The sequence below is a fragment of the Manis javanica genome, chromosome 2, assembly GCF_040802235.1.
Source record: "Manis javanica isolate MJ-LG chromosome 2, MJ_LKY, whole genome shotgun sequence".
Taxonomy (NCBI): domain Eukaryota; kingdom Metazoa; phylum Chordata; class Mammalia; order Pholidota; family Manidae; genus Manis; species Manis javanica.
In genome coordinates this window covers 154,347,122-154,365,284 of record NC_133157.1, presented here as the reverse complement: position 1 = coordinate 154,365,284, position 18,163 = coordinate 154,347,122, and the positions used below count along the sequence as shown (strand labels likewise).

The window sequence follows — 18,163 nt, the reverse complement described above, 5'->3', positions numbered from 1 at the left end:
TCTCCATAGATGCTGAAAAAGCATTTGACAAAATTCAACATCCATTCATGATGAAAACTCTCAACAAAATGGATATAGAGGACAAGTACCTCAACATAATAAAGGCAGCATATGATAAACATCATACTGAACAGCGAGAAGCTGAAAGCTTTTCCTCTGCGATCAGGAACAAGACAGGGATGCCCACTCTCCCCACTGTTATTCAACATAGTAATGGAGGCCCTAGCTATGGCAATTAGACAAAACAAAGAAATACAAGGAATCCAGATTGGTAAAGAAGAAGTTAAACTGTCACTATTTGCAGATGACATGATATTGTACATAAAAAAACCCTAAAGACTCCACTCTGAAACTAATAGAGCTAATATCGGAATTCAGCAAAGTTGCAGGATACAAAATTATCACACAGAAATCTGTGGCTTTCCTATACACTAACAATAAAATACTAGAAAGAGAAATCGGGAAAACAATTCCATTCACAATTGCATCAAAAAGAATAAAATACCTAGGAATAAACCTAACCAAGGAAGTGAAAGACCTATACTCTGAAAACTATAAGACACTGTTAAGAGAAATTAAAGAGGTCACTAACAAATGGAAACTCATCCCATGTTCCTGGCTAGGAAGAATTAATATCATCAAAATGGCCATCCTGTCCAAAGCAATATACAGATTCGATGCAATCCCTATCAAATTACCAACAGCATTCTTCAATGAACTGGAACAAATAGTTCAAAAATTCATATGGAAACACCAAAGACCCCAAATTGCCAAAGCAATCCTGAAAAAGAAGAATAAAGTAGGGGGGATCTCACTTCCCAACTTCAAGCTCTACTACAAAGCCACAGTAATCAAGACAGTTTGGTACTGGCACAAGAACAGAGCCACAGACCAGTGGAACAGATTAGAGACTCCAAACATTAACCCAAACATATATGGTCAACTAATATTTGATAAAGAGGCCATGGACATACAATGGGGAAATGACAGTCTCTTCAACAGATGGTGCTGGCAAAACTGGACAGCTACATGTAAGAGAATGAAACTGGATCACTGTCTAATCCCATACACAAAAGTAAATTTGAAATGGATCAAAGATTTGAATGTAAGTCATGAAATCATGAAACTCTTAGAAAAAAACATAGACAAAAATCTCTTAGATATAAACATGAGTGACCTCTTCTTGAACATATCTCCCCGGGCAAGGGAAACAAAAGCAAAAATGAAGAAATGGGACTATATCAAGCTGAAAAGCTTCTGTACAGCAAAGGACACCATCAATAGAACAAAAAGGTATCCTACAGTATGGGAGAATATATTTGAAAATGACAGATCCGACAAAGGGTTGACATCCAAAATATATAAAGAGCTCACACACCTCAACAAACAAAAAGCAAATAATCCAATTAAAAAATGGGCAGAGGAGCTGAAAAGACAGTTCTGTAAAGAAGAAATTCAGATGGCCAACAGACACATGAAAAGATGCTCCACATCGCTTGTCATCAGAGAAATGCAAATTAAAACCACAATGAGATATCATCTCACACCAGTAAGGATGGCTACCATCCAAAAGACAAACAACAACAAATGTTGGCGAGGTTGTGGAGAAAGGGGAACCCTCCTACACTGCTGGTGGGAATGTAAATTAGTTCAACCATTGTGGAAAGCAGTATGGAGGTTCCTCAAAATGCTCAAAATAGAAATATCATTTGACCCAGGAATTCCACTTCTAGGAATTTACCCTAAGAATGCAGCACTCCAGTTTGAAAAAGACAGATGCACCCCTATGTTTATTGCTGCACTATTTACAATAGCCAAGATATGGAAGCAACCTAAGTGTCCATCAGTAGATGAATGGGTAAAGAAGATGTGGTACATATACACAATGGAATATTACTCAGCTATAAGAAAAAAACAGATCCTACCATTTGCAACAACATGGATGGAGCTAGAGGGTATTATGCTCAGTGAAATAAGCCAGGCGGAGAAAGACAAGTACCAAATGATTTCACTCATATGTGGAGTATAAGAACAAAAGAAAACTGAAGGAACAAAACAGCAGCAGAAGCACAGAACCCAAGAATGGACTAACAGTTACCAAAGGGAAAGGGACTGGGGAGGACGGGTGGGAAGGGAGGGATAAGGACAGGAAAAAAGAAAGGGGACATTATGATTAACATGTATAATGTGGGGGGGGGGGCATGGGGAGGGCTGTGCAACACAGAGAAGACAAGTAGTGATTCTACAGCATCTTACTATGTTGATGGACAGTGACTGTGAATGGGTATGCGGGGGGGACTTGGTGATGGAGGGAGCCTAGTGAACATAATGTCCTTCATGTAATTGTAGATTAATGATACCAAAATAAAATTAAAAAAAAAAAGTACAAAGGCTGACATCGTGGGGCTCCCCGGTGTGCTTATTGCATCTCACTTTAGTTCAACCATCACCAGGGACCTAATCTTTGCTCACACCTGTGAAGGGATGCCTACTATCTCTGCCCTCAACTTACCCACCTTTTTCCATATCGGTCTTGATCTGCTCTTCAAGATCCTCAGGGTACACGTAGAAATCCTCCTCTGGCACTGACAACCGGGGCCGGCAGCGTCCACAACAGCAGTTACAACAGCAGCATAGACAGCAGCAAAAATAGCAGCCGGTCAGGAGGCCGATGACGGCGATCAGGGTCTGGGGAGCAAAGTCCAGCGAGACACGTGAAGGGCTGTGGCTGCGGGAGACCAGAAGTTCACTGAGCGCTCGTGCGCTTCCGGAGGCCCAGACGCATCACGGCTCACACTCATCCTTGTTCCGTGTAAGGACTGTATTTTTAGTTTCCTTGGAAACTAATTCTTCATAAAGTTTTGCCTAACTAGTTAAGGCCAGAGGAAATGGCTTGTAGCCAAAGTAATAAAGTCTGACATTTTCTTCTTCGTTCTTAAGCTCTGGTGATCATTATTAAGAGTAGAGCAAAGAAAACAACAAACATAACCTCTATGTTAAATGAGCTACTCAAGGGGACTGAATCCTTGTCATAAAAGAAGAGCTATTAATAGCTCCACCTCCCTCCCCCTCCCCCCATTTCTCTTACTCACCAAGTCTGCAGAGTCTCTCTCCTCAAGAACTCTTGCACCCTCCTGCTCCTCTCTGTCCTGACTGATAGGGCTTTAGAACAGATCCTAATATCTCTGCTCTGAACACTTCAGTAGCCTCCTAACTGGCCTCCCTGCCTCCGCTCTTGCCTGCTAATCCACTCTGCACATTGCTGCTGGAGTTTTCTGAGATAAATGTTCTCTTGAGCCATGCAGCAATTCTTCTGCCTCTTAGAAAAGGCTAGAACTCCTTATTAATGGCCAACTGGCTTCTGCCAAGCCCTCCCCTGTACTAGCTGGCCTGTTCCTGCCATAGCTTTGCGCTCCCTATGGATTTATCTCCTTAGATGCCCAACCCCCATTCCCCAGGCAAGTAACAAATACCCGCTGTGTGTTTAAGATTCATCTTACAGATCCTCTCTCTGACATCTTTCCTGTTCACCACACCCTGAACAATTACTCCCTCCTTTGTGCCCCATTTGTACTACATAAGAACTTGTACCATGGTGTTTGTTTTATCTGCACTCTGGTACATTGATCAGTTCGTAGATCTGTCTCATGTTAGACCTTCCTGAAAGCTAGAGCTGTATGTTAGTCATCTTTCATTCCTTCCTACCTAAGGACTTATTAGCTGAAATGTGGTAGGCACTTGATAAATACCTACTGAACTGATGCATCTATAAAATCATAGATAAACAAGTAATTTATTCCTCCTAGTAAACAGCACCAGGATTTCCCAAGTGTATAAAAGGTTTGCTCACTAAGTTCACCATGGTTAAAGATTAAAAGATACTCTCCCAGTGCCCCTATTGAAAGTTAAAATAAGTAAGCCATTTTTTAACTGAGAAAAATATATGTATGGTTTTGTTTAAAATGCATTATTTGAAATAGAAAGGAAGTGGTTTATATCTCTTTGAATCAAAATGCAGATTTTATCCCATAAAGGAAGCAAAGAAGATAAAGATCACTGTATGTGTGCATTTAAGGTAGAAATCTCTAATGTTGACAATGCCCCTCTGCCCCACTTCTACTTACTAGCCCAGGCTCCCTCTGTCTCTGGCCCCAGTTGACAGTTGACTTAGAGTGAAGGAACTTCAGTCACATTCTCACACCTATAACCTTTTTGCTTTGGGTGCTCTGTATTTTCTCAGACTTAGGTAAATCACTGTGAAAACAAAACTGAAACACCTCCCTCCTCACTGCCTCTGAGACCCTTCTATTTAGTATTCCTGAGCCATTGCTCAAACAAGCTCCTCCTTTCTCTACCTACTTTTGCCCTTTTTTGTTTTTATTATGCAAGTCCCCTATTTTTCTCTTCTCTGAAAATTTTCTTTAATTCGTATACTGTTTTGTTCTTTATTACAACTAGCTTGTCTATTGCAGAAATAACCTTGCCTAATCCCTGATAGTGCTGGCACAGTACTAGGCACAGGTAAGTGTCCACTATGTTGTAAATATACATTTTCAATAGTACACTGACTCATTCATTTGTGCAATGCATACTTAGTACCTGATCACTCTGTGCCAGGCCTCTCCAATGGGCACTGGGCAATTAGGCTTTGGTACAAGTTGTTTGAGAAGACAGGATTTTTTTGTAGCTTTATTTTTAAAGAGCCACATGAGGAATTAATTTTATTTATTTTTTATACAACTGGACGATTTCTGCTTGTCTATATGAAGTTTGATCAATCCTGCCAACTTTCTGAGCAAGAAAATCTATACTCATTTTTATTCAAGTAGGCCCCAATATGCAATCAGGTGCTAGTTGTAAAAATTATCTAAAACTCCAGACATCTCTTCCCATGGAAAGAATGTCATGCCTGGAGGTTAGGTTCCCAGGTGAGCCCACATAAGTCCATACTGTTATATGAACATCCAATCTATCATCATAAATGATACTGTTAGTTCGTACACTCTTATTCCAAGTTCCAAATCTGCTTGGCAGAAACTTGTCTCTCTCTAAAGTCATCAACAATAGAGAACAGGGGTTTCAGTGGGAATCCTAGTTATCCCCAAGAAAAGGAACTCTGGGGACTGCAAGAAGGCAAATGAGGCTTCTGGCTGCAGATTCTCTCCATTCTTGTATACAAAAATATATTCTCTCTCTTCCCTCATACATAATACACTTCAATTTAGTAAGGTTTGCTTTAGTAGAAGAAACCAGAATCAAAATACTACGGAACTTGAAACCTGCCTTTATGGAGATCTGCAGTTTTTTAAAATTATTAATCACAACTCATATGAATGTGAGTTCATATGATTTCACAAAATTTGTGAACTGTTAACTCCTCATATGTATGTGAACTGCCCAAAAAGTATGCTAAGGGACTATATATATGGTTCATATGTAAATATTCTTTCATCAGAAGATAAGTATATTAAAACTTATAAGCAAATATAAAACCATCACCAAATACATATACTATGGACTTCCTAGGACACCATACAAAATTTACCATCAAAAGTCAATTCTGATTGCCTTAAGTCCTTAAAAATATTGCCTTTTTTTGACCAGATATCTTTTTTCTCTCTCTTTCCCTCTCTCTGGCTCTCCAACTCCCTGTCTGCCACTACTTAATTCTCATCTTTCCCTTCTCATTTCTTTCACTACCTCACAGCAGGCTTCACATGAGCCTCTGACATAGTTACCACGCATTCCCGGAGTACTATGTTTGCTAATGGAGCCTATGCTATAGATAGTAAAGCACAAGGCTAAATTTGTCCTGTAATAATTTATTAAACAGTTGTCACACTAATAAATTATTTTTGGTTTTTGAGCGATGAGTCAGTTCTTAATTAGTCATTATAGGAAGACAGAGGGCAGTCAGAATTAACCTGAAGCTTCAAATTTGAAATAATTAATGTCTAGAGGTATTTTAAGTCATGCCATATTTAATAATTAGTTGGTGAACTAAAGCAAAAATAACCCGTCAATAAAAGTTTTCAGTCGAAGCACTATCTCCTTTTATTTACAAGATTTTAATAACATAGTAAGGTTAAGCTTTCTTTAAGATGGAGTCTAAAAGAGTGAATAATATCATAATCTTCCAGGAAATTGTTTCTGAAGGAAAATAAAAGTTGATTCACCTTTGCCCACCAGCTTGACAGCATGAAGTAGGTATTAACATTTTCATCTCCAAATTGCTCAGCCACATAGAGTCCTAGTGATCCGTACTTGTCATATATATTTCTCTTTGATGTGTTGGTAAGTATGGTATGGGCCTTGTTGATTTCTTTAAACTTTTCCGCAGCAGCTGGATCATATGGATTCTTGTCTGGGTGGTGCTTCAGGGCCAATTTTCTTTTAAAATAAGAAAGTGAGGAGAAGTGTTATTTAACAGGAATTACAAAGGCATTTTAGAAGGGCATTCATTCCTACATCCTTTATACATGCAAATACTGTGAAATGATGTTTCACACTGATGTTGATTTAACAAAGGAACTTTTCATTAAGTGTCCCTTGTTTCTAATGTGCAGGCACAATAGTATTATTCCTCCCCTCATATCCTCAGTGGAATTCTCAATAGCTTCATAATTGTTCAGTCTGAGACATTCTGCTGTCAGCAAACATGTGAAGTTTATTTTTACCTGGAAGCTGATCATTAGCCCATCTCAACATGCAAAGGCCTTTAAGAGTACCAGTAACAGGACCAGCTTACATAAAAATTCCATTGAGAACTGGAAGAATCTTCCAGAATTAACAAAACTTCACACCACATATTCTAAATGTTAAACAAAAATGTAAAAAAAGAAAATCTCTGATTCATACTCCCTTGAATAAACATCATGACCCTTTCACAAATCCTCTGTTGTTTTTATGAACAAATACAATGACATCCCTTGTTTTCAGATGTAAATTTGACCTCTTTTCAAATAGGTCTTTCCACTCCAAATAATCTGCAGAAATGTACTTGCTAGTACAAAGTCCTCTCTCCTCTGTGGGTTATAAAGCAGTTCCTGAAGGGTATGGGTATGTGTGTGCTGCATTTTGTGTGTGTGATGTGGGGGTAGTTTGGGGTATTCTTTATTCTTCAGTTATACTCGAGTATTAAAAAATCCTACAAAGTGGATGTAAAAAGTGAGCTATGATAGGCTCTGGCTGGTGACCATTTCCCTGACTTTCTTCTACAGACAGGTTTAAATTATGATTAAAGCCATGTTCAAAATTGAGTCTCTAGGAATTTTTCTACTGCAAAGTCAATTTTATGACTCTTAACTGGAAATTCCACAACTTATTCTTTCACCTTGAGGAATACATCTTAAGCTTTTGTTTATTGGTTTGAATTAAATTGTTTCATTTTAATGCAACAATAAAAGGACATACATAGAGGAGAAAAATCAAATACCTCATACATCAGTCTACAGAATAAACTGGAAAAAATGACACCGTTTTAGGAATTAAAGTATTGCTGGTTAGGAAATAGGTAAATAAGCAGTTCAGTGTACAGATGCTTAAAATGTACCAACATATGTAGAAGTATAGATCATGGTGTCTAATTCACTCCAACTCTGAATTCAGAATAAACAGAGAATTAAACAATAATAGTGCAATTTAAATTGTTTAACCAAAACATTTTTCATTCTTCTTTTTGAGAGGTATTTGGTGTACCTGTAAATCCTTATTGATAGGGCCATTTGAGACATTTTTTTCTGTGCCAGTTTATTGATGAAATCATGCCAGTAGCACAAAATGCCTAGTTTGTTATTTTTAAAAACTTTAATATTATTTACTATATGCCAATACTATTGTAAACATGTTATACATGTTAATCCATCAATCTTCACCACAATTTTATAATGATCCCATTTTATACATGAGAAAATTTTCCCACCATGAGGTTAAGTAACTTGCCTAGTGTCACACAGCTAATCTGACTCTGAGCATATGCTCTTAACCACCACTATGCTGCCTCCTATATATTTTTAAGTTTAAAAAATAAGACACACAGAATATTAGTAAGCCCTTGCAGGGACTTTGGCATTTGGTCTAGGTGATATGGGAAGCCATTGGTTTTGAGAAGAATGGTATAATCTGACTTTAATTTTGGAAGGAGATGTCCATCTTGGAGAAGACAAAGGTAAAAGTGGGGAGACTTTTTTAGAAGGTCATGGTGGTTTGGACCAGTGTGGTAGAGGATATAGTGAGAAGTTGTTGGATTCTGGATATATTTTGAGGGCTAGCAGATGGATTGGATGTGGAATGCAAAAGAAGAAGGAATCAGGGATTGTATCAAACTTCTGGCTTTTGAGCAATTGGAAAATTTGAGTAATTGGAAGTTTGGAGTTACTGCTTAATGAGTTGGCAAGAGATTTATTGATTTGATTTTTGGGGGGTAATGGAGAATGGTTTGCTAGTATTTGGAATTCTGGTATGGATACCTTTGGGGTGCCTATTAGACTTGCTGGTGGAAAGGGAGGTAAGAGATACATGAGCCTGGAGTTCAGGCAAGAATTACTATGGGAGATAAATGTTTGGGAGTTCCAGCAGGTAGATGGTATGTAGAGCCATGCAAGTGAAGAGATTCCCAAGAGTGTGGGTCCAAGAGAATTCTAAAGACTGAGCTTTAAGAAGGAAGAACCAGGAGAGGAGATGAAAAAAGACTGCTCAATGATACAGCAGGAAAACTCTGGAGAATATGGTGTCTTGGGATCCAAGTGAACAAAGTATTTCAAGGATAACAGTGGTTACCTGTGTCAAATGCTTTTAACGGGTCATGTATGATGAGGACTAAGAATTGATCACTGGGTTTAGTGATACAGAACTCTCTGGGGACCTTGACACACAACCATGCATATATGCATTTACACACAGACACTTGTCTATCTGTTTTTATATAAGGAAAAATAAAACAGAAAAATAAGTAGAAAAGAAAGATGAAAATGGAAGTTATAGCCACAATTAACAGTATTATAGTTGACATTGGAATTATAGGTGATTCTTCATTTCTGCTTGTTAAAAATACACATATATTACTTGTGTGGTTTCTTTCCCTAAGCATTTTTAAGCTCTCATTACAAATGTTGTTCTCTTTTAATAGTTGAAAGTTTATAGAGTTTATTCCCTTAAATGATCTACTACCAAACAAGAGAGGGAAAAAAGAAAGAAAAAAGTCCTCAAGCTCCGAGTGGATTCTTCAAACACATTAATTTTAATGGTACAATAATCCTGGAATTCTCTCTCAGTGTTGTAGAATACAATCGCAGCATTTCCCCTACTAGTTCCAGAGATCATATCTAAGCAGATCAAATCCAAGGGCTATTCCTTTTGACTTGAAAGAAGTAGATCTGTAGAAAATGCCTCTATGTACATTTCTTGTTTCTAAGGTTCAGTTGTAGACTGTATACACTGCCCCAGACTTAGCCAGAGAATCCTGGCTTCCCATCATATTTTAAGCTGTTTGGATCTTTGTTAGCTCATAAAGGCAGATGCTATCAACCATTTATCACACACCCCCAAAAATGGACCTAGCAAATTCAGAGGGCTGGAGCGCCTCCATTTGTAACAAATCCAATTCCTAGCCATCAGCAGCATTTTGACTCCTTTTGGCAGATAGTCTTGACTCTGAGGAATTCTTGGGAAATACGGCTGGCAGGGCAGCTGCCAAAATTACACAGCTGCTCAAGGAAATAGTTGATTGATGTCCCACCCCCTTGGGAATTATCTCTTGAACAAGAAAGCACATATGGAATTTAGGGTGAAAGGACGTGCTTCATAATTTGTACCCAATACAGTTGCCCTCCCCACAAGAAACTTTAATGCATTTGTTGCTGAGAGAAAGCTGGAACAAGAGTGTTAGTAGTGCTCAAGAATGCAGAAGCCACTGAGCAAGGATTTGTATAGAGTCCTGTATAGGGGACAGAGTAACAAAGTCAGGGCACTATTTGGCTTGGAACTGCAAATAATGATGCCAGTACTACCCCTGCTGTGCAGTTGTTTCTGAAACACCTGCAGCTATAGTGTATGACTCAAGTACTTTGACAAGACACCACCCAGGGACCTCTGAAGGCCGCATGACAAGAGTCCTATGATTTCCTCCCATTGGCAGATGGAATATCTAAGCAGGTCTCCCCAGCAACTGTTAGGATATTTTCTAGTTCTATGTGATCCACAGTCACATTTGTGATTAAAGACAGATGGCATGAGATAACAATAGGAACCATAAATGATAGTTTCAGAAAATTAGTCTTCTCCCTCCCACAGAATCACATCGAGAGTCAAGTGCTGACCTCTAGTGGCAGTCGAGACAGTGTACTTCAATGATACCTTGGCAAAAAAACTACAATTTTTACTACAATGTGTAATAATTTGACTTTATTAGATATTGTGCTTGGGTAACATTTAAATATGAGTTACAATTACTTAAACTTTTGAAAAGTTTAAATAACAATTAAAAAATATGTCTTTGTTTTAGACAGTTTTCTCATCACCACAATTCTTTTCTATGGCTAATGTTAAAAGCCAGGTCCTTAACCTCCCTAGTAAGGTAGAATAGACTAGAATATTTGTGCAAACACAGTAGATTATACGTGTCCAAATTTAGAATTGTAATCATAAAGTACTAGTATAAATGTACTACTTTAGGGCATGAGGACTTGATGTTCTGACACCAGGTGGCCACTGACAGCCTTCTAGCAGGCCACTAAGATCTCTCTGTGTGCTGTATTTTAGGCCCCCCAGCCCACAGCTCTCCCAGGATCTGAGAGCAGCATACAATTCAAGGTCTCTGTATCTGGCTCAGGTTCTCAGCAAAGGTTTCTGGGCCTCTAACTTTATTATATTTTCTAGGGAAAATTTTGCATTCTTATTTTTTAAAGCCAGCAACTTCTGCTGATCTAACATTAAGGGGGGACTAAAATGGGGATGTAGGAGAAATTACTGTATAAACTTTGTCTCCTACTTCCAACAGCAGCTTCCACCACTGGTACTAGTCAAAGCCCTCAGCAGGCACTTGCTTTCCTCTGCTCAAGGCCTATCAAGCCCCAGTGATAGTGAGCTGTGTCAAGGCCCCAGGCAGCTCCCAGCAGGTAACTCTTGTAGGGCCCCAGTGTTTCTGGTCTAGGTTTCTAAGTGTAAAAGCGTATAGCAAAACCCTTTGATACATATTTGTGTTAAGTGCTCATTTTCTTATTCTCCCTAAACCCATTTTTTAAATCTACCAAGACCTGTTCTTCCAGACAGTCAGTCTCACTGACAGTTTCCTTAACTATACAGTCTGAACCTAGTGGTCATGTACTTGAGCACTACTCAAACTAACTTATTCAATTCCTTAAGCATTTTGATTTCCTGTCATACCCCCAAAGAAATCACTCTGGCCATCCACTACTTCCACTCCCATTTTGGAGATGACCAGTTTTGCTGGAGAAGATTGCACAACTATGCAAACTGGGGCCAATAAAGGCACACGGCTTCCTTCCTCAGCTGGTCTTCCATGCTGCTCGCCAATCCTGTAGCTTGGCCTCAGTGAGTGTTCTCACAAGTCTCCTGTGGCAGATATTCAAGCTTTTACCAGTTCTCCTTGATTTCTCTTCCTCATTCCCTCACCCTTCTAAACAGTAACCTCATTTCGTACTTTAAAGGGGGTAAAAAGGTCATTAGAAAGAAACTCCCTCTTCACACCTGTTTACTTCTGCACTTCTGCATAATCGTACCCATCTTTCCCTCTTCTTTTTATTTGGAGGGAGGAAAAAAACCTCTCCTTTTCTAGAATAACCTTGCCACTGTGTTCTAGAATCTGTCTGTGCATCTTCCTGAATCCTGGTCTGTCAATCATCAATCCTTACCCCAACTCCAGTATATTCCGTAATGTCTCCATAGCTCCTCCTCTTCAGCAAGCAAACATTCCCCATACTCCTCCTGCCACTCCCCATAACACTTCCTCAAAGCATAGTTGACACAAAAAGGCTGCATCCTCAATGCCCATTCACTCTTCAACACACTGTACTCTGACTTCACTTCTAGTTCTCTACTGAAATTGCTCTCCATGACATCCTCACTGAAAAACTCAAGAGCCTATTTTCAGCTCTCATTCTGCTTGACCTTTCTGCAAGGCTTGCCAACCACCCCTTCTTCTCCCTTGGCTTCTTGGATGTCTTCCTCTGCCATGGCTGGGAGGCTAGGCAAAGTTGTACAGATATATATATGGGTTGTTTGGGGCCAAGGATTGCAGAAGTAGTTTGTTCTAACCAAAGTGACCAGTATACTTACAAGTGAGTATTCAGACATCAACTAAGAATAGGACAAAGAACTGGGAAGCCAGGAGTAGGAACTTGAAAGTAGAGTAGACACATCAGAGACAGGATTTTATTCACTCCCTACAAACCAGAGAAGGACCACTTCTCATGAAAGGACTAAGAACAGAGTAGACAAACTCTGTTGCTATAGTCATCTGTGCTTATTATTTCTCCTCTGCCCACCAGTTACATCAGTGGTTTTCAACATCTGGTGCTAAAAGTCATCTGTGAAGGGATATTATTTTTAAAAACTCATATGTCATGGCTCCACTCTTGGAGGTTCTAATTCTGCAGGTCTGGGGCATCTGCATGTTTGCAAAAGCTACGTGGTTGATTTGGCTGTGCACCAGTAGCTGCAAACCATTGGTTTTGAAGTTTTGCTGTTACTCTATTTGAAACATAATTTTTCCTTTCATTTACTTCCCTCCTCCCTCCCTCCCTCCCTCCCTCCCTCCCTCTCTTCCTTCCTTCCTTCCTTCCTTCCTTCCTTCCTTCCTTCCTTTCTTCCTTCCCTCCCTCCCTCCCTCCCTCTATCCCTTTCTTTCAATTGTGGTAAAAATCACAGAAAAAATTTACCATCATAACATTTTTAAGTGTACAGTTCAGTCGCATTAACTATATTCACATTGTTATGCAACAGATCTCCAGAAGTAAAAATTTTTACCTTGCAAAACTGAAACTCTGTCTATTGAATAACCTTCCATTTCCTCCTCGCTACAGCCTCTGGAAACCACAATTCCACTTTGTTTCTATGAGTTTGACTACTTTAGATAGAAATTTTGTTTTTTTTATTTTGTTTTTTTTTTTTGTTTTTTAAATGTACTCCTGAATTGTTAACTTCAAAGCTATTTAACAACTTTGATGGAATGCTATCATACTATAAATTCTTTGATGCTTTTTTCCTGTGGTAAATAGTTAAACACATAATACAATATTTATGGCAAAGCATTGTACACACACATCATGTTATGACAATTTGATCACTATTAAAACATGCATAACCTATTCCTGGTTTTATTTTATATTTTTCCCCAGGATTTATGTATTTTCTAACTGAAAGTTTGTACCTTTTGACCCCCATTTCCCATTTTGCCTAGCCCCCACCTGCTGCTGCTGGCAACCACCAATCTGTTCTCTATATCTGAGTTTGGTTTCTGGATTTTGTATATTTGTTTGTTTTTTGTTTGTTTTTTTAATTCTACACATCAATGAAGTCATGTGGTATTTGTTTTTGTCAGGCTTATTTCACTTAGCATAGTGTCCTCAGGATTTAGATGTTGTAAATAATAAGATTTACTTCTTTTTTATGGGTGAATAATATTCTTGTGTGTGTGTTTATCCATTCATCCATCAGTTGAGTATTTAGGTCGTTTCCATGCCTTGGCTATTGTAAAAATGCTGCAGTGAACATGAGAGTGCAGATATCTTTTCCAGTTAAGTTATTTCATTTCCTTTAGATAAATACCCAGAAGCAGAATTGCTGGATTATATGGTGGTTCCCTCCATACTGTTTCCACAGTGACTGCACCAATTTATATTGACACAAATGGTGCATAAGGGTTCCCTTTTCTTCACATCCTCACTAACCTTTGTTACCAGTTGTCTTTTTGATGACAGTCATTCTAAACAGATATGAGGTGATAGTTCGCTGTGGTTTTGATTTGCATTTTCCTGAAGAATAGCACCTTTTCACGCACCTGTTGGCCATCTGTATGTCTTCTTTGGATAAATGTCTATTCAGATCCTCTGTCCACTTTTTAATCTGTTTTTTTTGCTTTGAGTTATGTGAGTTCTTTGTATATGTTAGATAATAACTGCTTATCAGATATATGATTTGCAAATATTTTCTCCCACTCAGTCGGTTGTCTTTTCATTTTGTTGATGTATCATTTGCTGTGCAGAAGATTTTAGTTTAATATTTATTTTTGCTTTACTTGCTTTTGTTTTTTATGTCAAATCAAAAAAATCATCACCAAGATTAATGTCAAGGAGCTTAATACCTATATTTTCTTCTAGGAGTTTTATTGTTTCTGGTCTCATATTCAAGGCTTTAATCCATTTTGAGGTAATTTTTGTGTATGGTGTAAGATAGTTTCACTTTGGTGAGTGGTTCAGTTTCATTCTTTTACATGTGGCTGTACAGTTTTCCCAACACCATTTATTAAAGAGACTGTCTCTTCTGTCTTTTCTGCATTGTATATTCTTGGCTACTTTGTACAAATTAATTGACCATATATGCCTGGGTTTATTTCTGGACTTTTTATTCTGTTCCATCAGTCTATGTATTTGTTTTTATGCCAATGCCATACTGTTTTGGTTACTATAGCTTTTTAATAGGGTTTGAGATCAGGAGGCATGGTGCCTCTAGCTTTGTTGTTCTTTTTCAAGATTGTTTTGGCTATTTGGAGTCTTTTGTGGTTCCATACTAATTTTAGGATTATTTGTCCTATTTATGTGAAAAATGTTATTGGAGTTTTGATAGGGATTTCACAGAATCTGTGGACTGATTTGGACAGTATAGACATTTTAACAATATTAATTATTCTAATCCATGAGCATGGAATAGCTTATCATCCAACTGTGTTGTCTTCAGTCTCTTTCATCAGTGTTTTATAGTTTTCAGTGTACAGATTTTTCACCTTGGTTAAATTTATTAATAGGTATTTTCTTTTTGATGCAATTACAAATGGGATTGTTTTCTTAATTTCTCTTTTTGATAGCTCATTGTTAGTGAATAGAAAGAGCTGATTTTTTATATTGATTTTGTATACTGCAACTTTACTGAATTTGTTTATTAGTTCCAACAGTTTTTTGGAGGAGTCTTTAGGGTTTTCTATAGATAATATCATGTCTTCTGTAAGTAGTGACAGTTTTAGTTATTCCAAATTTTATGCCTTTTATTTCTTTTTCTTGCTTAGTTGCTATGTCTAGGACTTTCAATATTATGTTGAGTGAAAGTGAAGAGAGTAGACATCCTTGCCTTGTTCCTGATCTTAGCATATAGTTGAATCAAGTTTTGAAATAATTCATTTGTGAATCTCTGCCTTTTCATCTGAGTTTAATCCATTTATATTAAAGTAATTACTGATAAGGAAGGACTTTTACCATTTTACTATTTGTTTTCTTGTCTTATATATTTTTTTGTTGCTCAATTCCTCCATTACTGCCTTTTTTGTATTATTATAATTCCCTTATTTATTTTGCTACATATTTTTGAAGGCCTCCTTTGTGGTTTCCCTTGGAATTATAATTGACATTTTAATATTTAACAACCTAGTTCATATTGATACAATTTGCTGTCAAAAGTATATAAAAATTTCCCTTCTATAGAGTTAGACCCCTTCCACTATGTCACAAATTAAATTCTTATACATTATGTATCCAGCAACATAAATTTATAATTACTGCTTAATGCAATAATTGTCTCTTAAATCCTATAGGAAAAAGGAAACATTACAAACAGAATTAGTATATTAATTCTGTTTTTTATATTTATTTATGGAGTTAATTTTATTGGTTCTAATTCTTCATGTGGATTCAAATTACCGTCGATGGTGTACTTTCATTTCAGCCTAAAGTACTCCTTTTAGCATTTCTTATAGGGAAGGTTGGCTAATAATTCATTAATTTATTTATCTAGAAATGTTTGATTTCTCTTTCATATTTGGAGGGTAATTTTACTAGATATAGAATTCTTAGTTGACATAATTTTTCTTTCAGCACTTTGAGTATATCACCTTTATGCCTTCTGGCCTTGTGGTTTCTAATGAGTAATGAGCTATTGATCTTATTGAGGATCCCTTATATATGATGAGTCATTTCTTTCTTGCTTCTTTTAGTATACTCTTTGGCTTTGAACAGTTGATTTTGATGTGTTTCAGTGAGGATTTTCTTGAGTTTATGTCACTTGAAATTCATGGAACTTCTTGGATGTGTAAGATTAATTTTTCATCAAATTTGGGAAGTTCTCAGCCATTATTTCTTCAAATAATCTTTCTTTCTCTTTATCTCTTTTTCTTCTCTCCTCTTGGACTCCTGTGTTGATATGCCTGGTGGTACACACAGGTGTCTTAGGCTCTTTTCATTCTTTTGCACGTTTATTTTTCTGTTCCTCAGGCTGTATAATCATTATTGACCTATCTTCAACTAGAGTGATTCTTTTTTCTGCCTGCTCAAATCTATTGAGCCCTCTAGTGAATTTTTTCATTTCAGTTACTGTAATTTTCAACTCCAGAATTTCTATTTTGGTTCCTTTTTATAATGTTTTTAATTGATATTTGTATTTGGTGAGACATCATTCTTATCATTTCCTTTAGTTCTTTGGACATGGTTTCCTTTAGACTTTGAACATATTTAACTTATTTGAGTCTTTTTCTTGTATGTCTCAATTTGGAGCTTTGTCAGGAACAGTTTCTATTGATATTTTTCCTCCCTCTATGTAAACCTTACTTTCTTATTTCCTTGCAGGCCTCATAATTTTTTCTACAAACAGGACACTTCTAAATTATAATTTGGCAATTCTATAAATCAGATCCTCCCATTTCCCCATGGTTTTAGTTGTTCTTTGTTGTAGTTGTTTGTTTACTGACTTTTCTGACCTAATTTTGTAAAGTCTGTATTCCCAGACATGTATGGCTACTGAAGACCCTGTTCCATTAGCTTAATGGTCAGCTAAGGATTAGAAAGAGATTTTATTACACACCTGGAGTCCCAGATCTCCCAGTGTTGCAGATGGACTCTGTGTGTATGTTAAGGCACACCTCCAACACTCAGCCAGGCAGTTTACAACTCTGCCTTAACCTTCACTTCCTGCTGTACACCTCTTCAAGGTCAGCCAGAAGTGAGAGCTTATGACTTTCTCAGGTCTTTCCTGAGTATGTGCACAGCCATGGCATGTGAGTAGCTTCTAGATTTCCAGGACTACATCAGAGCTTTCAAAAGCTGTTCTTCCCCAAAGCATCTCGTTCCCCAGCCTATCTTCCTATTCCTCCAGCTGTTATCTGTATCAGGGAGCAATGAATAAAAAATTTTTTTAGAAATGTTTTCAACAAATCCATCCCCCGTCTCCTTTCATAGTAGATATAGTGCTGGATAACTTCTGATTTAGGTAAGATAAGACAAGCCTTTTGAGCAAGTCTTCCAGGAAGCCACGAGACAGATCAGCCAATGACAATTACTTGCAAATGGGGTCTTTTCCATTTCCTTAGTACCACTGGTACCGGGAATGCAGCAGTTATTTTCAAGGTTACCACTGAGCTGAGGAGCAGGGCATGAGACTATGGTAATTTGAAATGCCATGAAATTCAACATTCTTACGAATATTTAACTTTAAAAAAAAGTAAGTGCACCCCCATTGCCACAAGCTTTTTGTTAGTTTCTAGATTTCTGAAAAGATTTATTCTGACAATTAATTTCAGATTTTTAGTTGCCTCTATGGAAAAGGAGAATGTTAGAGTTTCTTACTCCATCATTTTCACTGACATCACCACCTACCAGTAGTATTAATATCTAAACCATTTCAATAAAATGTATTAAAGTTTATAGAAAAATATCCCTTTGGAAGTGTACTTGTATTATTTATATTTTTGTTGTTTTGTGAATACTGATAGACATAAAGCTGACTTATGGAATATTTTGGTACCAAAACAATGTTCAATGAAATCAAACAGTGTTGTACCTTCATACTCTTGCCTTTAAATTTATGTTTACATAATTTCTTTCAATTACTGTATTAGATTATTTGACTCAACACCCATTACTAAAGCACCCAAGAAGGCAAGCATTGCTTTTTATTAATGATTTAGTTATTTATGCTTTCATACATGCATTTATTCACCAATTAT

General features: G+C 37.4%; 1 protein-coding gene and 1 long non-coding RNA gene across 3 annotated transcripts in view; one reads left to right on the top strand and one right to left on the bottom strand.

Moving 5' to 3' along the window:
• The window catches only part of LOC118968307 (uncharacterized), a 98,450-nt gene that overhangs the window by 36,193 nt on the left and 44,094 nt on the right, over window positions 1-18,163 (top strand). The gene's annotated exons all lie outside the window — the stretch shown is intronic.
• DNAJC5B (DnaJ heat shock protein family (Hsp40) member C5 beta) overlaps window positions 1-18,163 on the bottom strand; it is a 60,755-nt gene that overhangs the window by 23,736 nt on the left and 18,856 nt on the right. The window contains exons 2-3 of the mRNA XM_017659678.3: window positions 6,177-6,390; window positions 2,517-2,688 (exon numbers count right to left, since the gene is read on the bottom strand). Coding sequence (XP_017515167.1) covers window positions 2,517-2,688; window positions 6,177-6,390 — 386 coding nt within the window. The remainder of the gene's footprint in view (window positions 1-2,516; window positions 2,689-6,176; window positions 6,391-18,163) is intronic.